This window comes from Esox lucius, chromosome 21, assembly GCF_011004845.1.
Source record: "Esox lucius isolate fEsoLuc1 chromosome 21, fEsoLuc1.pri, whole genome shotgun sequence".
Taxonomy (NCBI): domain Eukaryota; kingdom Metazoa; phylum Chordata; class Actinopteri; order Esociformes; family Esocidae; genus Esox; species Esox lucius.
In genome coordinates this window covers 23,190,023-23,215,670 of record NC_047589.1, presented here as the reverse complement: position 1 = coordinate 23,215,670, position 25,648 = coordinate 23,190,023, and the positions used below count along the sequence as shown (strand labels likewise).

General features: G+C 41.5%; 1 protein-coding gene across 3 annotated transcripts in view; it reads left to right on the top strand.

Annotated features, from left to right (window-relative positions):
* scn5lab (sodium channel, voltage gated, type V-like, alpha b) overlaps positions 1-25,648 on the top strand; it is a 141,474-nt gene that overhangs the window by 9,938 nt on the left and 105,888 nt on the right. For 2 of the 3 annotated variants that reach the window (XM_020041953.3, XM_034289385.1), the window contains exons 2-4: positions 14,680-14,988; positions 18,703-18,821; positions 24,694-24,783. In XM_020041953.3, the coding sequence (XP_019897512.2) occupies positions 14,722-14,988; positions 18,703-18,821; positions 24,694-24,783 (476 nt within the window). In that variant the 5' untranslated portion in view covers positions 14,680-14,721. The remainder of the gene's footprint in view (positions 1-14,679; positions 14,989-18,702; positions 18,822-24,693; positions 24,784-25,648) is intronic. The other variant, XM_020041954.3, reaches the window with a different exon arrangement.

The window sequence follows — 25,648 nt, the reverse complement described above, 5'->3', positions numbered from 1 at the left end:
AGGAAAAGGGTACAAAATAATTTACAAAGCCTTAGATATACCATGGAAAACAGGGAAGACAGTCATCATCAAATGGAGAAAATATGGCACAACAGAGACTCGATGTTCCTCCAAAATTGATGAAAAGACCTGAAGCAAACATGTTACAACATGCTACATGAAGCTACATGTTACAACAATCTCCCGTATTCTTCATATAAATGGGCTATGGGGTAGGGTGGCAAGTCAGAAGCCTTTTCTAACAAAGAAAAACTTCCAATCCCGGCTGAAGTTTGCAAAAACAAACATTTAGTCCCCCAAAAGCACGTGGGAAAATGTGTTATGGTTTGATGAAACAAGGTTGAAGGTTTTGGCCATAATTCCAAAAGGTATGTTTGGCACAAAAGCAACACTGCACATCCCCTAAAGAACACCATACCCACAGTGAAGCATGGTGGTGGCAGCATCATGCTTTGGGGCTGTTTTTCTTCAGCTGGAACCGGGGTCTTAGTCAGGGTGGAGGGAATTATGTTCCAAATGGACCTTACCAGTAAGGAAATTATGAACAGTTCGAAATGGACCTTACCAGTCTTAACCAGCTTGTTTTTGGAGCAACTATTATAATATTTTACCTATGAGCAGACTTTTCCCTTACTGCTCAAGAATTTATATTTGTTTAGAGTATTCTGTAAAATTTAGATTATTTGTTATTTCAGGTGTTACAAAGTTCAACCACTGATGTACTAGAATATAAACATTGACCTACTAGAATACACACATTGACCTACTAGAATACAAACATTGACCTACTAGAGTACACACATTGACCTACTAGAGTACACACATTGACCTACTAGAGTACACACATTGACCTACTAGAGTACACACATTGCACAATTGGAATAAGCAACCTATTAGACATACAGTACAATTTGTAAAGACTCCTTCTGGAACTGAGCCCATTAAACTGGAAACAGGAAGTTGCATGACACCAGATGAATGACACCTGTCACTGTATGTCACTGTATGTCAGCCGCCCTCACCAGCTGTGTGTGTGTTGTTTAACTAGCACATGCAGTCTCTGAAGTGTCTAGCAGGGCCTCAACTGCCCATCTAATAATATCACAGTTTGCCATGTCCACAACGTGAGTCCGGGGATCATTTGTGGGTGGCGTTGGCCTGACATGGTCAAAGACTGGCTGAAACAACACCGTCCTGAAGGGCAAAGGTCACAGGCGGCAGGCCACACTGGTTGATTGCCTTAGGACAGCTGAGCGACGGAGATCTGTCGCTGGCAGGATGGAGCTCCTGGGCGTGAGGTTACAAGGCCAGACAGACATGTGGGAGACAGACATGTGGGCAGACAGACATGTTGGCAGACAAACACATTGGCAGACAGACACGTGGGCAGACATACACGTTGGCAGACAGACATGGGGGCAGACAGACACGTTGGCAGACAGCCACGCGGACCGACACGCTGGCAGACAGACACGTTGGCAGATAGACACGTTGGCTGATAGACATGTTGGCAGACAGACACGCGGACGGGTAGACATTAACACCCGCAGACAGACGGACCTTCCCAATCAGGCACCACGGTAAACAACACGTCCATATCGACACGTCCCCCCTCACAACCTGCCGGCAGCTGTGCGCCGTCCAATATAGGAGCCCCTAGTCCTCGTGGCTAAATACCTCAGCCCTCCTCGAGTCAAATGGGGGAATCTCGCAAGAAAGCAGTGAAATTAGCTTCCATCGCGGGGGAGCATCCACACAGTCCCAGATGGCACTGCGGCAGTCACTGCATCCACGGCTTGTGACATCCTTCGCCGACTCCATGGTAATCTGTCTGGTCTGTGTTCGGCCTCCCAGCTGCATCCGTGCTCTAATCAGCATATTTATCGCTAATTGCCTCTCGGCACACGCCCAAAGCTGGGTGATGTCTGTGGGAGAGGGGAGCGGGAAGGTCGGGAAGGTGAGAGAGGGGTGAGACACAGGGAGAGAGGTGAGAGAGAGCATGCAGGGAATGAGTGTTGGGCTGTGCTGGGTTAAGCAGGTTGATTAGTCGTAATCACAGCCCTATAGGCAGATGAACACTCCCTCCCTCTCTCTCTCTCCCACCCTCTCTTTCTCTCTCTCTCTCACTCCATCTCTCCCTTCACTCTGTCTCTACACCTCCAGACATTGGCTGGGGATTGACTGAGATGCTGCAGTTTTTAAATGCTGTGATTTACTGCATTTTTCATTTTAATGTGTTTCCCCTTCATAGCCCCCCCCCCCATGAAATGTGAGGATAACAGTCACATTAATCAGAGTACAATTATGCAGAAGAATTTATATCACCATGAAACGGTGAGAAAGAAAAATCTTATTCAAGGACCTCTGGAGTGGAATGTACACTCAACAGCAACACACATGGGGCTGGTCAGAACAGAACTTTCCATTGATTATGCTTTTCAGTCCAGAACATGACTTTTTCCACAGAAACCATCCATTAGCACAGTTCATATTTTTCTCTCTCTGTCGTCAAATCCTCATATTCTATTGTTTCCAATCCAGACATTTGGAGTCCGCCGGGCTGAGTGCTGGTCTATTGTTGTTCTAAACGTTGCCTTAATGTTGTCATGTGAATTGATCTGGCTAGTCTTCACAGAGTATAGATTTCAGAAGGAGCTCAACCACCTCCCAGCCATCTGTTCAGGTGGTCTTTATTATTTCCTGTCCCAGTTTTCTAGTTTGACAGCATTCATTAGCTTAACGGCGAGATGGGTGGATCACATGTTTAACCAAATGAATCGGTGGCACTGCCTAAGCCACACCCCTGAACCGTGAATATCCCTGTCAGTCAGACAACCTGAATTACTTGGCTGACGCAAATGCTCACTCCCTCTCACTCTGTCTCTCACTCTCTCACCTCAAACACACACACGCGCACACACACACACACACACACACACACTGTACATTAACACCAGCTAATACATCACCTATTAATCCCCCCATATCTGGCCAACACCGAAGACATGCCACTCCCAAGCATGAGATACAGTATTAATGACATCATTGGTGGTGTTCTGCTGGTGGTGTTCTACTGGTGGTGTTCTACCCGTGGTGTTCTACCAGTGATGTTCTACCTATGGTGTTCTCATCTCAGTGTGGAACATTTGGCATTTGGTCTTGTTTTGTCTGTCTAAATGATCAATTTCAGGTCCCCTGTTGTTTATTATCTTTATCAGCTACATTGGAAGTTTTTTTTTAAACAGCTGATGTTCACGTGAATGACGCTGATGTACACATGAATGACGCTGATGTACACATGAATGACGCTGATGTACACATGAATGACACAGATGTAGACATGAATGACGCTGATGTACACATGAATGACTCTGATGTACACATGAATGACACAGATGTACACATGAATGACGCTGATGTACACATGAATGACGCTGATGTACACATGAATGACACTGATGTACACATGAATGACGCTGATGTACACATGAATGACGCTGATGTACACATGAATGACGCTGATGCACACATGAATGACGCTGATGTACACATGAATGACACAGATGTACACATGAATGACGCTGATGTACACATGAATGACGCTGATGTACACGTGAATGACGCTGATGTACACATGAATGACGCTGATGTAAACTTGAATGACACGGATGTACACATGAATGACGCTGATGTACACATGAATGACACGGATGTACACATGAATGACGCTGATGTACACATGAATGACGCTGATGTACACATGAATGACGCTGATGTACACGTGAATGACGCTGATGTACACATGAATGACGCTGATGTACACATGAATGGCGCTGATGTACACTTGAATGACGCTGATGTACACATGAATGACACGGATGTACACATGAATGACGCTGATGTACATGTGAACAACACGAATGTACACATTAATGACGCTGATGTACACATGAATGACGCTGATGTACATGTGAATGACACTGATGTAAATGTGAACAACAGTGATGTACATGTGAATGACATTAATGTACATGTGAATGACACAATAAACACGTGAATGACACTGATGAACATGTGAACGGCACTGATCTACATGTGAATGACACTTATGTACAGGTGAAAGACATGATAAACATGTGAATGAAACCAATGAATTCTTGAATGACACCGATGTGCACGTGAAAGTCAATTATTTCCATGTGAATTCCGCTGTACAGGTGAATGGGCAGTGGTTCGGGTTTGGGTTAACAAGGACTTAACATAAACAGAACCTATGCAATTTTAAGCTTGATCTGAATGCCTTTAAAACAAAATGTATGTTATTTTCAAACAGTAAAGAATTATGTTATTACTACCCTAGAAGGACAATCATTAGAACAGGTCAAAATGTAGAAGTTTCTTTGAGTTTGGGTGGATGAGAAGTTGAGCTTTACCACCAATTTAGAGGACCTTGTCAGGAAACTCTGGCTGTTTATTGGTTTTATTACTGGAATAAAATGTTTTCAGTTTTACTATGCTCTCGGTAGACATCACTAGCAAACGCTGGTACATTTTTATGAATAAGATCATTTTAGAAAAACTACCATTTAATTGATGACCTCTCTAGCTTGAAATAAACCTCCGTTCAGATCCCTTTCTTGTTCAATGCCAGCAGTCCCAACAATTTGAATAGAGCTTGGAAGATTCAATTTCTCCGCCTACTGGTCATGGAATTCCCCCCAAGCCAAGCCATGCCAAACTGCATGGCCTGGTGTCCTTTCAGGAGTAAAATTGAATAGATGAACCGGTTATTCATCTTGTCGCCACCCATTCTGAATAGTTGCATTGCCTTATGTACAAAAGCATATTGTGTTACTGCAGACATACCAATACACACATAATGCCAAAACACACATACACGCATGCATGCAGTTTGTTGGATTTCTGCAGTTGCCAGTGTTGTCTGTTATGTATATTTATATTTTATTTTCCAAGCCCCCTTCGCCACAGGCTGCCTGGTGTATTTTACCAGGCCATCACAGTAAATGACAACACGTTTTCAATTGACCGACATAGGGCTAGCTGATAGTGGCCTTACTAGTCAATCGCCCACATCCTGTGACAATCAAAGCAAACAATGTCCCTTTTATAGAGTGAGAGCAATATTGTATTGTATTGTCACCCCCTTTGTTCAATCTAGATTAGTTCAGGAAATTTGACTCTACAGATCACGTAAATTACCGTCCGCCCCTCGACGGAGAAATGTCCTTCTAGTTAAACTCACTGACCTAACGGTTTCCTTTGTCATCACCGAAGTGTTAATTGGCGTGGATTTTGACAGTGACTGGGAAAGTCATGACTCCTGTGTTCTCCATAGATATAAGTGACCTCTGTCCTACAGCGAGAAAAAAAAAAATATTCCCCACTGTACGTTTGCCCACTGACAAAAAAATCATCAGTCTATAATTTTAATGCTAGGTTTATTTGAACAGTGAGAGACAGAATAACAACAAAAAAATTCTGGCTAGACCACTCCAGGACCTTAATGTGCTTCTTCTTGAGCCACTCCTTTGTTGCCTTGGCCGTGTGTTTTGGGTCATTGTCATGCTGGAATACCGTCCACGATCCATTTTCAATGCACTGGCTGAGGGAAGGAGGTTCTCATCCAAGATTTGACGGTACATGGCCCCGTCCATTGTCTCTTTGATGTGGTGAAGTTGTTCTGTCCCCTTAGCAGAACCCCCCCCCCCAAGGCATAATGTTTCCACCTCCATGTTTGACGGTGGGGATGGTGTTCTTGGGGTCATAGGCAGCATTCTTCCTCCTCCAAACACGGCAAGTTGAGTTGATGCCAAAAAGCTTGATTTTGGTCTCATCTGACCACAACACTTACACCCAGTTCTCCTCTGAATCAGTCAGATATTCATTGGTGATCTTCAGACAGGTCTGTACATGTGCTTTCTTGAGCAGGGAGACCTTGCGGGCGCTGCAGGATTTCAGTCCTTCACGGCGTAATGTGTTACCAATTGTTTTCTTGGTGATTATGGTCCCAACTGCCTTGAGATCATCCCGTGTAGTTCTGGGCTTATTCCTCACTATTCTCATGATCATTGCAACTCCACTAGGTGAGATCTTACATGGAGCCCCAGATAGAGGGAGATTGACAGTTATTTTGTGTTTCTTCCATTTGCGAATAATCGCGCCAACTGTTGTCACCTTCTCACCAAGCTGCTTGTCGATGATCTTGTAGCCCATTCCAGCCTTGTGTAGGTCTACAATCTTGTCCCTGATATCTTTGGACAGCTCTTTGGTTTTAGCCATGGTGGAGAGTTTGGAATCTGACTGATTGATTGCTTCTGTGGACAGGTGTCTATTATACAGGTAACAAGATGAGATTAGGAGCGCTCCCTTTAAGAGGGTACTCCTAATCTCAGCTCGTTGCCTGTATAAAAGACACCTGGGAGCCAGAAATCTTTCTGATAGAGAGGGTATCAAATACATATTTCACTCATTAAAATGCAAATCAATTCTGAAAATTTTTGACATGCGTTTTTCTGGTTTGTTTTGTTGTTATTCTGTCTCTCTCTGTTCAAATAAACCTACCATTAAAATTATAGACTGATAATTTCTTTGTCAGTGGGCAAATGTACAGTGGGGATTTAAAAAAAAATTCTCACTGTAGGACAGAGGTCACTTATGTCTATGGAGAACACAAGAGTCATGACTTTCCCAGTCACTGTCAAAATTCACAGCAATTGAGCAGTGATGACAAAGGAAACCATTAGGTCAGTGAGGTAACTTACGTGATCTGTAGAGTCAAATTTCCTGAACTAATCTACCTTGAACAAAGGGGGTGACAATACAATACAATATTGCTCTCACTCTATAAAAGGGACATTGTTTGCTTTGATTGTCACAGGATGATAGCCGATTGACTAGTAAGGCCACTATCAGCTAGCCCTATGTCGGTCAATTGAAAACGTGTTGTCATTTACTGTGATGGCCTGGTAAAATACACCAGGCAGCCTGTGGCGGATCAAATACTTTTTTTCCCTCACTGTACTGTGTGTATTGGGAATGTGTGAATACCTGGATCTAAATCTTTAAACTGTTCAATTAACAGACTTTTTTTTACATGATTTACTGTTTAGTAGTATTGAATGTGTCACATCCATAGTTGATCCAGAACTTGCTCTTCACAAGTTCTGTAACATCTGCAATGTTATTGTGGATAAGCATATACTCTTAAAAACCTTAGTTAAAAGTATGTGTAACCCTTGGTTTACATCAGAGTTAGCTGAAGTAATACATATTAGGGTTGCTGCCTGGGCCAAACTTTACAGACACAAGCCCAGATTGGCAATCATTTAGGAAGCTAAAAAATCAATGTGTAAAATTATTTTGTATATACTTATTTTGTTAATAACAATTTATTTGATTATTCGGGAAACCCGGCCAAGTTCTGGAAAGCTGTTAAATCTCTAAAGGGTTGTGACTCTTTTTTACTCCTGCATCAAACTAATTCAGTCTCTGGCTCCATCACTGATGAAAAATCATTAATGCTTTCAATCTCCATTTAATTCCTGCAAGATATACAGCTCCTGAACAAATTAAGAGACCACAGAACCTTTTTCTTTCCTTTCCAAAAAGTCGAAAAGGAATGTTTTGAGTGAGGAAGAGAAGGGTTAGAATTAAGAGACCACTACAAATTGAACGCTTTTGTTCCTAACTCAAAACTTTTCTTTTCAACTTTTTTGGAAAAGAAAGAAAAAGGTACAGTGGTCTCATACTTTTTTCTGGAGCTGTATATTTGATTCAGTAGCAAAGCCAACCACATTTAATTATGATCTGAATAAACGCTTTTGTTCCTCACTCAAAACTTTTCTTTTCAACTTTTTTGGAAAAGAAAGAAAAAGGTACAGTGGTCTCTTAATTTTTTCTGGAGCTGTATATTTGATTCAGTAGCAAAGCCAACAACATTTAATTATGATCTGAGTATTGATTGAAGAAATTTGTCGGCTGATTCTGAAAATGTGGGTTTGGGGTTTTCTTTTAGACAAGTTTCTGTTAAGAAAGTCCTTAATGCTTTACTAACATTAGACTCAGTAGAAATCAATAGGGGCAGATCATTTAGAACCATGCTAAAATGTGCAGCATTCCTTATTGCTGGCTAATTAACCCATCTTTTTATGGGTTTATTCCTAAACTATGGAAATCTGCGTATGTGTTGCCTCTCCATAAGAGGGGTGATAGTAGTGATCTGAAAAATGTTTGACCAATTTTAACGCTTCCTTGTTTAGCTAAGATTCTTGAGTAATTGGTACTGTAGATGTGCAGCTTCATTCCTTCTTGACTATGAAATTTATTTTAAATGCACTGTCACTGCATCTACTCTAGTTGTAAATTATCTTGTTAATGCTGTGGATGCTAAAATGAATTGTGCTGCATTGTTCATTGACTTGTCTAAGGCCCTGGATACTGTAGATGATTGTGTCTTGTTTAGGAAATTGTCATCAATAGGCCTTAGTTCTGCCGCATGTACTTGGTTTCATGACTATCTTAGGGACAGAACCCAGACTATTGTGTTTTGATGGAGTTAGGTCTGATCTTGAGGTACACAGAGGTGTTCCTCAGGGATCAATCTTAGGACCTGTTCATTTTATAATATACATAAATGCTATCAGTCAGTCTGTAAATAGTTTTGTCTTTTACTTGTATGCAGATGTTACCATTCTACCATTCTCCAAAAATCTATGTAGCTATGTCCAGTTTACAGTCCTTGCATACAAATACCTTGGAATTTGGATTGACAGTGTCATTTAAGAAGCATACAAATGAGCTTGTTAAAAGCCTAAGTGTAAAGTGGCTTTCTTCTATAGAAATAGATCTTGCTTTTCTCAGGCGAACAAGAAGCCAATTGTTCAATCAACTTTCATGCCTGTGATTGACTATGATGATACAGTATAACATGCATCTGATTCTACTCTGAAGTCACTTGATTCAGTTTATCATAGTGCCTTTTTTTTATTACATCAGACAGTTATAAGACATCACTGCATCCTTTACAGGAAAGTTGGCTGGACCTCATTAAAAATGTGTAGATTCTTTCCTTACTCCTTTTTTGTATATTAAGCCCAGGCTTCCGACATACTTAACATCTCTGTTGACACCTAGACTCTCTGGCTACAATACAAGATCACAGAGTTGGTTAATGTTACAGACACCTTTGTAACTACTCAGTTGGGTAATTCTGCCTTTTCATGTAAATTACCTCATGTGTGAAGTAGTATCCAGTTGCAGCTTTGTTTGGATCAATAAAAAAAATGGTGTTAGATGTTTATAGTGAGAATTTTGTTTGTTTTAACTGATTGAGATGGCTAATGTCAGTCTGTATGTAAATTGTACATAGAGCTCTGGAAAAAATTCAGAGACCACTGCACCTTTTTCTTTCCTTTCCAAAAAAGCCAAAAAGGAAGGTTTTCAGTGAGGAACAGAAGGGTTCAAATTAAGAGACGACTGCAAATTGAACACTTCTGTTCCTCATTCAAAACTTTCCTTTTCAACAATTTAATTGTTTATTTAATTGTTGTTTTATTGTTCCCAGGGCACATTTGTAAATGAAACTTAGGTCTCAATGTGTTTCCCTGGTCAAATAAAAGTAAAAATTTAATAGAAATAATTAAAAAAAACTTTTCAGGATCTGCCTGATTTTGAGGAAAGTTTAAAAGGTTTAATAAGACCACTGAACCTTCTTTTAGACAGTACATTTATAATTTAGGACTTCCAGTTTATATTCCAGTTTGTTGCCAAAATATGGTCATCAATTATGTCAAGGTTATCTTGTCAATGGAAGACCTGTTTTGAGTCTGGTCCCCTTTCTCGCTAATCTCCTCATAAAAGAGAAAAAGAATGGAGAGATACAGCCATGGATAAAGAATGTGGGAGAATAAATCCAGAAAACGTATCACATCCTTACACAACACCACAACGTGATCTGAAAAATGTAAATAAAATCAACAATCAACAAAGAAGCAACATGATGACAAGAACACCAACGACAAATTTGATTAATCAGACAGTGGCAGCAATTATAAACACATACGCAATGTGCATCTCCAATTCTGTGAGGCTCTGACATTCCAAGTCAAATACCCCTACATTACCCCTAATCCCTCTAGACTCATTGTTTTCTTATTTACTCCCACTTCTCATCTTCTCCTCCCCTCTTCTATTCTCTTACGCTGTTGTCAGAGCGAGGCTGTTGGTTAGACAGAGGTTCAGTTCGGGTAAAGTTGTTATGTCCAGATGAATAATTTGTCATGAGGCAGAATGAGGGGGTCACCAGTCATCAATGATGGTGTTGTGCATCTATCCTCTTGTTAATTAAGCATGGAATTGCATTCGGGAGATGCTCATGGCGTTGTACGTGCTTTTTTATTTTTTGTAATCATTTTTATGTGTCTGTGTGAATGCATTTGTTTATGTGCGTGTGTCTTTTGAGAATACGGTTACACGCAGACAAGATGTAATCACTTGGATAATACTGTAAGGACTGGAGAGCAATTTAATTCCATAAAGAAGCCATTCATTACGATGTTGGCACCACCTTTTTCCCCCATCAACCTGCTGGTTATGAAATCAATGAAACAAAAAGCCGTATGTTGTGATTTGACAATAATGAGCGGTTTAGTGTAACTCCCCATCATCGGATCCCTTACATATCGAGCTCAAAGGTTAGAGGCACTTTACAGACACTTAAGATGAAGAATACCTCCTCTGTCAACCTCTGTTTACAGTGGTATACGCACGTGAGAATGTGATACGTGTGCACAAACCCACCCAAATATCTGTCCATTGACAAATAATCTCAATAAACATACGGTTTGACTGGTTTAAATCATGGAACCAATCATCATTTGGTCAGTGACGCTACTAAAGGGGAAAAAAATAATGGTTCTTATCTAGCAACATTCTTCCTTCAGCTCTCCAGATGTGCCGTTTGTCTTTATTCACAATAGCCCCGCCCCCAACCCCCAGCCTACAATCAGAGGGTGGGATGTGAATGTGTTTGAGGTCAAAAGACGAGTAATGCTGCAGCATCCATTCGCTCCCCCAGGGCAAAGGCTCTTCTTAAATCCCAGTAGTTTTGTTCCTTTAATAGGAAAACCTAGATTAATCACGCTGACAGCCTGTAATTCAGTGTTTCTTCTGCCTGGGTTGGACAGGGTGAATCTCTGAATGAGCCCTTAGCTGTCATAGCCACTGGGTCTGCTGGTGTATTGCTGGTACACTGTTAGTACGCTTCTGGTTTATTCTTATTTTTTTAATCTTTGCTGATTTCCCAAAGGGATCCCAGGTCAATTCTGAGTCATAGGGCAGAGGGCAGAGGATGGTGGGCTTGGCCTTATATGCTAAAATGAAGCACTGAGAGCTGTATTTTGACCTCTATAGGACAACATTAAGATTAGATAAATTATAAGGTTTGGTCTAATTTGATTGAGTTTCCTAGGGCTGTGGCACACGTTTATTTAGGTAAACATTTAATGTAGAATGATATTCTACTCAGTAAACAGATATCTGCTCTATATGCATGTGGAACAACATTATGCATTTTTATCCAGACTCAACCTGGTTAAATAAATGTGAAATACAAATTAAAAAAAGATACAGATTTCCTTTAATCAGATCCAGTAGCTGAAACATCAGTGAAATTGCATGATTAGTGTAAAGTTCTTGGCCAGGATTCGCTTTTGTAAATCCAGGTCGCAATCATACCAGAAAAATGGAAAATAGAAAACAGTGAAAGTTACTTTAGTGTGATTGTCTTGCGTTAGAATAGAAATCCTATAATGAGGTGATTGTCTTTCAGAGCCAAGACATAGACACTGGAGATTTCTCCTTGGAATAGGTTCTGATAGGCTCTGCTTTCAGTCTTTATTTCCCTCCTGTCCATTTATCTTACCCTTAACAGTCCTGCTGGTGGCTACAACCTGCTTATTCTTGCAAAGAATAGTCCATCTGATCTTTGCTGTTGCTAATTTCCTCTGGTTTGTGTGTCTGCATGTGAGGGCTGTTCTTAATCATTGACATCAGGGCCCATCAAGCCCAAACCACATGTGCTTCTATCCTCTACTGTTCAGGTGTCTCTTTAGATGCCTGTGCTCAAATGCTGTAGTTAAAGGACCCGAAAGGTGTAGCCAGCAAGCATTCCAAATAAGTCTGAGTCCCATTTAACTTTTCGATGCCCCTGGTGACCTGTACAGTGAATCAACCATATTTCTGGATGGAATTTTATGTGCCTAAACAGGCTCTTGGTCAAGCCTGACAAGCTGGCCATTACATTCAGTCCAGATATGCTCAGGACGATATAGGGTTGCTGCCCTGCACTCAGCAGATTTAACAGGAGCGCTGTAATGCCCTAGACAAAGTGTTGTACTTACAGGATCAGTTATCTGGGCTGGCCTTTGGGGCCCTGGCAGTGCATTCCCAAATTATGAATACAGAGGGTCTGTGGATTTGTGTGTGTGGGAAAGTTTGTGTGTGGTTTCCTCTGTGTGTTTGTCTACCTGTGACGAGCAAACTCTCTTACAGATTGCCCTATGACCTCCTACGAGGTGACCAGCAACTGTGTAATAGCCAAGGTCACTGACTAGCGAGGACGACAGAGACAACCCTAAACAACAGTACATAGTGTTGTGAACGGAGACAGTTCTTGAGTACCAGGCTATAATATTCAATCAGAGACAATTCTGAACACCAAGCTATAGTCTTATGAACCGAGACAATTCTGAACACCAGGCCATAGTTTTGAACACCAGACCATAGTTAAACTCAGAGTTACCCAATAGAGCACTGTATTTTATGTTTTCAAATGGACATTTTTTTCTTGTTGGACAATTTCAAGTAGTCCACCCTGGTTTCATTCTGCTTTCTTCCGTTTGGTGCCAAATGAACCCAATTTTCCATTCTGCTTGGCCTTGTGATGTTGGAGTCATGCACTGAATTACACATATGAGGTCAAAATGCTTACACCATGACAAGCCTATTTTGAAAATACATCGACATGACCAATGACTGGGGAATGGAAATAAGGCGAGCACTGTTTGCTTGCGTTGCTTTTACAGTGTGGACATTCAGTCTGCCGGCTTGGGAATGTGCTATAAGGATGTTGGAGTCCGTGGTGCCCGTTTTCCTTGCTCTGTTAGTAATCTTGTCTCTTCCAATCGGATGTCTAGGTCCCATAACAACAACATTAAAACCTTAAGGCGTCCGTTGATTTAACAACCATGCTTACATTCAGTTGCGTTGAGTTTGCGTTAACCAGTGCGAAAACAGATAGTTTAATGCACTCATTGGATTATATATATATGTCCACTGTACAATTCGGAACATGAATATTGATTTAATTCATGACACACATGACTCCTGGATTGATGGTCGCTAAGATCATCACAGAGGCTGTCAAAGGCGGGGTCGAAAACTAACACGGGAGCAGGCAGAGCAGGATGTGAGAACGGGGACACGTGAGAGAGGCCAGATTCTGTCAAAGCAAAGGCAGAAGCAACGCTGTTTGAAATTAGGCTGCGAGGGAGAGAAAAGCAACCGAAGCGTACTGGCGTTTTGTTCAGCTCTGCACAATGTTTGTGGCGTCAGGGGTCTGGGCCAGACAGGCTGCCCGGATGTGGGGAATAGCTAAAAATGGTTTGGAGAAAAAAAACGCTGATACATTGCATGCATGGTGTACAGATGCAGGAGGCAATACTGAGGCCATGGAGTCACAAACACAGATTGATTCAAAAACAGAGGGGATATTTACAGTGTGTTATGGGCTGTAATGTAATTCGGGACTTATTCATTGTTGAACATGCATTCATAACATTTAATATCACATTGACTGGTTAACTCTCATTGAATTGCTTCTTTTGTGGATGTCTTTTGTGGTTATTCTGACATAATATATACTTTACAAACATTTAATATTGTATTTGGTTGCTAAATTTAATTAGATCCATAATGATAACGTTTTTTCTCCAGAACTTTGGGTTTGAAACTGAAGAATTACTACATGTGTAAAGTAGAAATTCTATGCATTTATTCCTGGGTATTTGTGTTTATGTTGTATTGCCCATTCATACATCACAACACTTTTTATTTCTAGTCCCCTTATTCTATAAAACATTTTCGAAACCTATACTTTGCAGAATCAGTTTTTATAGAAGCCGAGAGCTTGTTCCACTTCACCACAGCCTTATATAAAAACGTGTTCTCAAAACCCTCTCAAAACCTGATTGTATAAAATCAGCAGCACTGCCTCTCGTGGGCTAAGAATATGAGTTTGTTCCTTTAGTGAAATGACTTACACATGGTGCTATGGTGACCCCTTAGAACCTGGGGTTCAATCAAGTCTGAATGCTCTGTGTTTATGTTTAAGTAAATTGGCAGACGCTCTTATCCAGAGGGACTTGCATTGGCGAGGGCATACATTTGTTGTACATTTTTGTACATGCTCTTACCAAGTACCATGCTCTTACCAAGTACCATGCTCTTACCAAGTACCATGCTCTTACCAAGTGATCCTTTACCATTGATACTGTGTCAACACTCTATTGCTTAACCGTTAACCTTGCTCAAACTTCCTCTCCCAACCCTCTGTCTGTCTTTTCTTTTGTGTCTATCCATCCATCTCAATGTCACTGTTAGCTGGTATAGTAAACCCTAGGACAGGAGACTCAGGATGAGAAGATGGCCACCCTGCTGCTACCACCGGGTCCTGACAGCTTGCACCGGTTCACCCGGGAGTCCCTGGCTGCCGTGGAGCAGAGAATCGCAGAGGAGGTGGCGCGGCGCACCAAGCACTACCAGGAGGACCTGGGCGACGTGGAGCTGCCCCGGCCAAGGGCTGACCTGGAGGCTGGCAAACAGCTACCGCGCATCTTTGGTGACATCCCTTCTGACCTGGTGGGCGTCCCACTGGAGGACTTCGACCCATTCTACTTCCAGAACCAGAGAGTGAGCTTGGGAGGGAAGGGGTGCTCTAGAATTTGGGCTTGGGAGGGAAGGGGTGCTCTGGGGTTTGGGCTTGGGAGGGAAGGGGTGCTCTAGAATTTGGGCTTGGGAGGGAAGGGGTGCTCTGGGGTTTGGGCTTGGGAGGGAAGGGGTGCTCTAGAATTTGGGCTTGGGAGGGAAGGGGTGCTCTGGGGTTTGAGCTTGGGAGAGAAGGGGTGCTCTGGGGTTTGGGCTTGGGAGAAAAGGGGTGCTCTGGGGTTTGGGCTTGGGAGGGAAGCGGTCCTCTGGGGTTTGTACTTGCCTGACTACTCAAACAGAATTAATCTGCTGTTTGGCTACATACTCTACCTTAAGTCTGGCCTAACTTCAGTTCAAGCCCTTTATGGTGACAATAAAATGAGAACAAAACAGTCATCACTTGTCCCTAACCAATCAGAGTGTCAAAGCCAACTTACCCACTTTAGTTCCGGTTTCCAGGACCAATTGAAACGGTTAGAATGTTTTTCTGTTCTAGTGTCAGTCAAAGGAGAAGTGAGCTTATTCTGTGTAAAACACATTGCAAAGAAATAACAAGTGTGGACATGATGTTTGGCCTGAGTGATGACTTTGGGTAGCCAGGCAAGGTGGAGGCTGGTGGGGGAGGTGTGGGTATGTGCATGCATGTTTGTGTATGTGTGTGTTAGTGGGTGTCTCGAGTGTCCTTCTGCTCATTTGGATGCCTGAGAACGTGGCGTCTGTGTTTGTTTCTTGTCTTGTTACCACTGTCATGTCTTTCCTTCATGCAATCAACCTCATCCAAGTATCTTCTTCTTTCTATGTCCCGCTACTTTGATGTCATGTATTCACAGGGACATTATGTAAATGCTCTGAAATGGGCTGTGTGTGTGTCTGTTTTAGGTCTTACTGAACTGATGGGGACCAATTGTCCCAATGAGTATAGTAAAACCAGAAAGAAATTGACTCATTGGGACCTTTTGCCGGTCCCCGTGAGGCAAAAGTCAATTTCCGGCTCAGGGTTTAGGGTCACATTTATTTTATAATTAGAATTGGGGTTTATTTAAGGTCCAGGCGTTGTTGGTTAAGGTTAGGGTTAAGGTTAGGCATTACATCTAGGTAAATTTTAGGCATAAATGTTACTTTATTGGGGTTAGGGTTAGGTTTAGGGTTATGTTAGGGTTAGGTTAAGGTTAAGGTTAGGGTAAGGGTTAAGATTAGGGCAAGGGAGCATGCAATTTCTATTTTCTGGTACCCATTAGGGTAGCTGTACAAACTTGTGTGTGTGTGTGTGTGATGTCCTCATGCATGTGGGTGTGTATGGCAGGTGAAAAGGGACTTTAATAAGCTATTGAAACGACCTAATGTGCATACCACCGCGTATGCGACCGTGTATACGTCTATATGTCAGTCGACTGAAGCAGTCGTCTGAGCGCGTATACTGACGTGTCGTGTATACGGGTATAGGAACGCGTATACATGGGTGCATACACGTATACACGGTTGCATACGCGTATAGACGTATACGCGGTCGCATACGTGGTGGTATGCACATTAGGTCGTTTCAATAGCTTATTAAAGTCCCTTTTCACCTGCCATAGTGTGGGTGTGTCAGTGTGTGTGTGTGTGTGTGTGTGTGCGTGCGTTTTCTGGACAAGTTGAAATAAATCCCTGTGACCAGGTTTGGGTCTTATGCTTGGGCCTGTATGGGTTGCTGATTCAGCAGATGTGTGTGTGTGTGTATGTGTGATGTGTTCATGCATGTGTGTGTGTGTGTGTGTGTGTTTACTGGATGCGAAGGGAAGTCCTGAATAGACGGATGACTCAGACAGACAGGCTGATGATAGGCTTAGCTTTGCCACCGGATTCTCAAACACCCCTTCTTCCCTAATAAGAGTTTTAAATTTGGCTTTGAAATAGGATTGTGTGCACACACACCCCCCCACCCCCACCCCCACCCCACCCCCCCCGCTGTGAAGACGGTGTCCCATCAGGTGATGTATTTCAGGACCATATACACCTCAGAGTGAAATATGTTTGTTCCAGCCCTAGCACATCCTGATTGAACCAGCTATTAGTCAAGCCCCTTAATACACTAAATCAGGGGGTTTTGTGCTGGATTGGACAGAAAACGTCTCACCGTGTGGGTTCTTTTGGACTAGGGTTGAGAATATTTATTTCAAGTGAGCAGCTGATGGGTACGGTCATTGAATTTGACCACCAAGATTTTTTACTCAGGAGCACTCAGGAGTTTAGCAGTTCCATCAATCATTAAGCCATTTCAGTGGCAGCCACACATGCCCAAAACACACCCCTCACTTTATTTTACAGAATTGGTCTTGTTAATGATGTTTCAAACTGATAATTTTTTTAAGGTTTCGGCTAAATTTCTGATTTCTGATTATTTGGGGGAAGTTGCAACCTTCCATCGGGACTAGAGATTGACAGATTGTCTTTTGCCTCCACAAGTAATGTGATGGAACACACAAGACTAACTCATAACACTGGGGGACTATGTATTAACTGAGTTGTCATTTATAAATGGTGAAACCAAAATTTACACAAAACCCCTAAAATTCAGTAAAATATAATAAGCTTTTATTTTAATTCCATTGTAGTTATTAATCATTATTATTTAAAATACAAACTTTTGGAGTATGGAATGACAAGATTAAAACAAGTCTTCACTGTTTCAATAATTCCAGAGGGGCGTGTAGTTTTTGTTGCTTTGACCTGGACACAGCGGTAGATGTTAAGAATAAGGGAATGTTATTGACACAGTTGTTTCCTGCCTCTTCTCTGAGGCTCAGTTTCTCTTCCTCACTCTTTGTTTTTGCATCTTTCTATCATCCCCCCCTTTCCTCGATGTCTCTGCCTCTTTCTTCCCCCGCTCTCTCTGTCTTTTTCTCTCTGTCTGTCACCTTACCCTCTTTCACTGTCTCTTCAACTCTGTTTCCTCCTCAAATCCTCAAATCCACCCAGGTGCACATTTGCTCCCAGGGAGAAGGAGCTTCTGTTAATTTCCCAAAGGAATTGTGGGGGAATGGAACGGATAAACAAATAGCCTCTCGTTATGTACCCTGAAAGACACAGGCCATGTATCTAATAGGCCGAAAACAGCGCACAGCAGCAGATTACATGATGACCAAGTGGAAAAGGTCTGCCACTGCCGCTACATAAGACATAGCCTTTTTGGACTATTTCCATCATGTGCCTACAGACGAATGTTTACGCACCGTAGCCAGATCTACACCGACGATGGCTTTTGGATGTGGAGACATCTCGGAATTTGACCTATCCTGAGGTTTGAAGGCATCTGAACTCCTTCCTGGACACAATGGCCCGTGGACAGGTTTAAAAGACATCTGACACACTTCGAGTGTAATGTCCCTTTAAACGCCGGCCGTCTGTTGGTAGAGCTGAGTGTAGCTAGGGGAGTTTCAGCACATTCTGGGCTGGATAATATCAATCTGTGAATCTCTGTTTTGGCATTGTATCTCCTTAGAGGGGACTCCCTAAACATGTGTGTGTGTGTTGGGGTGTGTGTGTGTGTGTGCACAAACAAATGTGTTGGGTGTCATCGCAAGTGTATTGAACATGTTTATTTCCATGCCATATTGTCATTAACCATAATGCCTCTCTCTTTTTCTCTCTGTCTCCCTCTTCCTCTTTACCTCCCCCCTTTCTTCCTCTCTGCCTCTCTCTCTTTCTGTTTCTCCACAGACTTTTATAGTACTGAACAAAGGGAAAGCCATCTTCCGATTTAGTGCCACATCTGCACTTTATATTTTTAGCCCCTTTCATCCCATTAGAAGAGCATCAATAAAAGTTTTAGTACACTCATATCCTTTCTGATGAAATGCTTGCAGAGCCATCAACACTGGCTACTTGTCCGCTTTTCTAATGTCAATAAGCAGGGATTGAACAATATTCAGGACAAAACCAGAGCCTTGGGGTGGTCAGTACGTTCTCTCGTTTGTCTACATTATAGATTGTCATGTCATTCTGGTTGTAATCGTGTTGACTCTGTTTGCTGATCTGGGGGTGTAGGGACTAGGCTGAGGAAGTGAGGCTGCCTAAAATTAAGCCGTTGGTATTGCCTGCTGTCTGTTAGTGAGCATGTGAAATGTGTGTCAGAGTCACAGCCCTGTTCTGTTGTGCTGTTCTATTACGCAATCAATGAACGGGAGGAAGGACTTGCTCTGGCATCAGCAATCACTTGAAAAAACTAAAGTGACACAGATGTACCCTGCCTTATGTGCGTTAGACCCCTCTTAGAGGTCGTTTTCCCTAACAGATTTAATCTCAAGCTGTCACTGACTGAAATGGTACTGGGCCCTCTTACAACCAGGATTGTCCCAGCAACGTTATATAATGTGTTGGAATGGTACTGCAAGTTCAGTTTGAGATTAGACTAGATTTTAGACATAGTATAGACTAGATTATGGACATAGTATTGACTAGAATAAAGACATTGTACTGACTAGATTATAATAATATTATTGACTAGATTATATTAATAGTACTGACTAGATTATAGACATAGTTTTGACTTGATTATAGTCATAGCATTGACTAGATTATAGACATTGTATTGACTAGATTAAATAATTGTATTGACTAGATTATAGTAATAGTATTGTCTAGATTATAGTCATAGTATTGACTCGATTGTAGACATAATATTGACTAGATTATAGACATTGTATTGACTAGATTATAGACATTGTATTGACTAGATTTAGACACAGTATTGACTAGATTATAGACATAGTATTGACTCAATTATAGACATAATATTGACAAGATTATAGATATTGTATTGACAAGATTTAGACATAGTATTGACTTGATTATAGACATTGTATTGACTAGATTGTAGTAATAGTATTGACTAGATTATAGTCATAGTATTAATTAGATTATAGACATAGTATTGACTCGATTATAGTCATAGTATTGACTTGATTATAGACATTGTATTGGCTAGATTTAGACACAGTGGATATAAAAAGTCTACACACCCCTGTTAAAATGCCAGGTTCTTGATATTTTAAAGAATGAGAAAAAGATAAATCATGTCAGAACGTTATAGGTCCACCTTTAATGTGACCTATAACGTGAACAATTCAATTGAAAAACAAACTGAAATCTTTCCCAAAATAAAATAAAAACTCACAATAACCTGGTTGCATAAGTGTGCACACCCTTAAACTAATACTTTGTTTTACCAAGGGATGTCCCATTAAGATAATCAAATCTCTTTTACAAGGGAGCCCTGGGGCAACAATTACACAAATTACACAGAATCACTTTAGATTTTATTACACCACTCAGTCTTTTTGGGTAAGAGTCTATTAGCATGGCACATCTTGACGTGGCAGTATTTGCCCACTGTTCTTTGAAAAGCGTTCCAAATCTGTTAGATTGCAAGGACATCTCCTATGCACAGCCCTCTTCAGATCTCCCCACAGATGTTCAATTGGATTCAGGTCTGGGCTCTGGCTGGGCCATTCTTCTTCTGGTGAAGCCATGCTTTTGTGGATTTGGATGTGTGCTTTGGGTTTTTGTCATCCTGAAAGGTGAACTTCCTCTTCATCTTCAGATTTCTAACGGACGCCTGAAGGTTTTGTGCCAAAATTGCCTGGTATTTGGAACTGTTCATAATTCCCTACACCCTGACTAAGGCCCTGGTTCCAGTTTAAGAAAAACAGCCCCAAAGCATGATGCTGCCATCACCATGCTTCACAGTGGGTATGGTGTTCTTTGGGTGATGTGCAGTGATGTGCAGTTTTTGCGCCAAAAATACCTTTTGGAATTATGGCCAAAATGTTTAACCTTAGTTTCATCAGACCATAACACATTGTCCCACATGCTTTTGGGAGACTTGATGTTTGTTTTTGCAAACCGGGCTTGGGTGTTTTTCTTTGTAAGAAAAGGCTTCCGTCTTGCCACCCTACCCCATAGCCCATTCATATGAAGAATACAGGAGATTGTTGTCACATGTAGCACACAGCCAGTACTTGCCAAAAGTTTTCTTCTTTTCTTTTTATACATTTTGGAGGGACATCCAGTTCTTGGTAAGGTCTCTGTTGTGCCATATTTTCTCCACTTGATGATAACTGTCTTCACTGTGTTCCATGGTATATCTAGTGCTTTTAAAATTATTTTGTACCATTCTCCTGACTGAAATCGTTCAACAATGAGATCCTCCTGATGCTTTGGAAGCTCTCTGTGGACCATGTCTTTTGCTCTGAATGCAACTAAGAAAATGTCAGGAAACTCCAACCAGAACAGCTGAACTTTATTTGTGAGTCACTTGAAATGATGGCAGGTGTTTTTTTTTTACTTCTATTTAACATGACTTTGAATGTGATTGGTTAATTCTGAACACAGCCACATTCCCAGTTTTAAGAGGGTGTGCACACTTATGCAACCAGGTTATTGTAAGGATTTTATTTTAAATGTTCCCCCCTCAAATAGTTCAGTTTGTTTTTCAATTTAATTGTTCACATTATAGGTCACATTACATGTGGGAAAAGTTCTGACATGATTTATCTTTGTCTCATTCTTTTACATCACAAAAACCTGGCATTTTAACAGGGGTGTGTAGACTTTTTATATCCACTGTAGTATTGACTAGATTATAGTAATAGTATTGACTCAATTATAGTTATAGTATTAATTACATTATAGACATTGTATTGACTAGATTTAGACACAGTATTGACTAGATTTTATTCATAGTATTGACTAGATTGCAGACATAGTATTAACTATAGTCATAGTATTGACTAGATTTAGACATACTATTGACTAGATTATAAACATAGTAATGACTAGATTATAAACATAGTATTGACTAGATTATAGACATAGTATTGACTAGATTTAGACATAGTGTTGACTCAATTATTTATATAAGTACTTTAGGACCAGTGCTTTAGTTTGATTTGTCCGCTGACACAATGCAGGAAGACGTTTACTGTAGAAAGGCTGTGGGGCCCACCTGTTTAACTCCAACCCCCTCTACTCCACCACACTCCCCCTATTCCTCCCTTCTTCTGCCGAGCTCGGCTATAAATATCCGGTGTGGCGTTTGCGGGTGTCGAGAAATATTGGGTTGCCGGACACTTTGCTCTTGTCAGGCCGATCAGCGGGTGGAACAGGCCGTAAATGTAGGTGTTGTGCTGATGGGGCGGGAGACGGCCGGGGAGGTCGGGCTGCTTCCAAGGGCCTGTTTACACATCAACATGCATCCAACATGCATGGCCTCGTCATGGCGCCAGGCCCGGCGGGGCGGCTGTGGAACACAGCTAGCATGGCCTCAGGACGGGACGTCATGGTGAAGTACGAGCCTTGGGGATCCGAGGCAGAGTCCCGCACTGAAATATGTACATGCTAAACATCCACACGGCCAGGGAACACGCGTATGCAGTTGCGTGTTCATGCACACTGGGCATAAATAAAACACACGCGCATCGATTCAGCAACAGCTTGTCCCTTTGTGAGTATGCTAATCTCTCCCCGTTCATGCCAGTGTCAACCCTCCATGTGTGAGCTGAATGAGTGGTGAAAAGCGTTCACTTTGAGGCGGTGTTGCAGATGCCGTGTGTCCTCACCACAGCTGATTCCCCAGGGGCCCTTGAGCCTTGATTATAGCCTTGTAAAGCACTACAAAGCAGTGATTGAAGTAATCTTAAAGAGAATATACAAGAGTCTGTAGATTACGTTGTCTGAGGCCTGTTTAAGCGGAGGGATAAAAACAAAGGAAACATTCTGTAATGGGATGACGATTCAGATGAAGGCTGCCCAGCCATGATACTGTATGCTAAGATAGCTGGAAGTTTGACAGGGCAGTTAACACTCACTTTATTTGTCTGGCGGTTTATAAACAAACCCTGGGATTCCAAAGGCTCTAGCAGCTTCCTGGCAGCAGTCTGGTTTGCCCATAATACTGAAATTGACTGTCCCACTAACAGTGAGGGAGCTCTGTAAGCCTACGTAGAGCTGGCTGCTTATCGATATGATGACTCATTTGAGTGAAGTGCGGGTGAGGGAATTTGAACAAGTGGCCGGGACGTGAGATGTCTTTGATAGTAATGCTATGCTTGCTTAGGCAAGTGGATTTATGATGTGGCCTCTTTGGTTCTGACACCGCCGTAATGGCAGTTGGGTCATTTGATTGTGCGACAACCTTGTTGCCTGTGCTAGACCTCTGAGAAAAAGCCTAACAATTAGCTTGGTCGTCAATTGGCAGTCCAGGTAACACATTACCTGGGGTTTTTCTAAACCATGTGTAAATATATGACATGAACAGCCCAAAATAGTCATTAGCAACTATGAATGCAAATGGGATGATATAGTGTATTGAGAGATATCAACATGTCAACTTCTGAAACCCAGACAAACATTTAAAAATACAGTCGAAATAAAACATATGAGACTGGAAATCAAGTTTCAGCACACCTCCTTGACAAAAACACTGTGTCCACTTCCACCTCACTGACTGTGCTTCAGTTCCATATTTAATTGGTTTTCTATGAAACGAGAAGGAAGAGGAGCGTGGGAAGATAATGCCATTAGCACCATGGTGGTCAGGGCAAACCAACAGTTGAGGTATAATTTTCGACATCAGTAGCTTTTCGTTTCAGCAAATAGTTTGATTGTTCCGTGCTTGGTCTTTCCCACTGTACACGCAGTTTATTTATTTATCTATGTTTTAAAAACTGAAAACCAATTGTGAGGGAAAACACATACATTGGACGGTGAGTTTTCTCAATGAAATAGCATCAAAATTATTATAACATTTCCATTTATGTCATTTAGTGGATGACACAAAATGACACTGTAACGAAAAAGTTATCTCTACTGTAACTAAACCATGCAATTTGGAGGGTATAGACAACCGCCTGTTTTCAAGTCTCTTTGCCTGTTTTCAGTTGCTGACATGCAGTATTTTTTTTCAAATTTCATAATCAATGCGCAACTGAAACAATCTATTTGATATTTTCTATGCACCCTTTCCAATACTTCCTAATATCTGTTGACTATCAAATTAGATTTTCATCAACTTATAGGGCAGGCATAATTTGCATAACCAAATATGCTGGGGCTCAGCCCCGCCTGGCTGTTATTTGGATCATAGCTGTTGGGGCACAGACGTGCCCCGGTTTAATCCCTGATTTGAAGACAACCCGCTGTAAGTTTGCTCAACACTTGGGCAATTAGCTGAACCACTCATTCCCAACAAAGGTTTTCAAATTCAGCTCACTAAACAGAGTTTTTAAAGTAGACTAATTAACTCAATCAATCACATTCTCATCCATTTAATGTCCAATCAGTTCCCAGAATAATTGCTGATTAAGCAATTGGTTAGGTTGGCTTTGTGTGCAAAATACTTCTTCACAAGAAGGGAAACAAAATTAAGTTATTTTTTATACAGGACATGTATTATTTGAGATGTATTTTAGAGTATTCGGGTTTCTTAAACATACAATGTTTTTCTGTAGTTATATAGTGTTACTACACTGGGATACAATGCAACGTGAAGTGTTAGTTGTTCCTACTCTGCTCAGTGAAAGTGATAAGATGACAGCAGGCAAACCAAACCTAAACAGGCTACTGGGGCATTAATTATGTATTGCTAGTCAGAATGGCAATGTTGTGTGTGTACCAGTCGATGAATCCAACATTTTCCTTAACAACGTGCACATTATTCAGTCTGTTCATAATGTGCACTATTTTGACCAACTGTTGCTTCATGGCCATGTCGGAGCCAGCATATTGGGCCAAGTATGTCGAGTAAGTATCCGTTGTGTACCCAGCTTCTCCTTGTCTCTCAGCATTGATGCTAGCTTCTGTGATTTCTCTCTGTGTTCTTCTTTCTTTTCTGTTCCCTTAACCCTCTTTGACTGTACTGACCCTCTGTGCCCTATTTGTCCTGACGTAACGCTTTGCCAGGTGTTTGTTGCCTTGCCAACCACAATTAGCAAGTAAGTTAATGATTTTAGTGTACCCGGCTAATTTGCTAATTGCACTCTTGCTATGCTACATCGGAATGAACAACCATGGTATGGATGTCACATACCGTGTGTGCCTTAAATTCCCATTAAAAGGATTCATATAACAGCCAAACACCACAGTAAACAAACAATTAAAAGCAAAATCAATGATGGAATGGGAATTATCATTCAGATTTGTTGAATCATTTACAGACCATATATGTCTCTATCTATCTATCATCTATCATTCTATCTATCATCAATCATTCTATCTATCATCTACTGTCTATCATGTCTCTACCGCCACTATTTCCCTTTGTCTCTTTCTCTGTCTTTCTGTCTCTCTCTGTCTTTTCCATCTCTCTCAGATCATTATTCACAGTATCCAAGTCCATCCCACAATATGGATTCGCTACAAGGCAAAAGGCATCTGTTGTATTGATAGAGGGGATTTGACACAGACGTGTAACCAATGTAGTGTAGTCTGCTAGGCTGTTGAAAAGCAACCACCTCTGAAACGTTCTGAGCTGAAAGCCAGAGTAATCCCACCAAGTTTACCTTTAATGAAAATATTCTTTCAGCGAATGGAATCTGCGCTGTTGACAACACACTTGAAATCAGGCTGCTTATGTTCCCATTTTGAAAGGGGCTAAATGGCACAACCT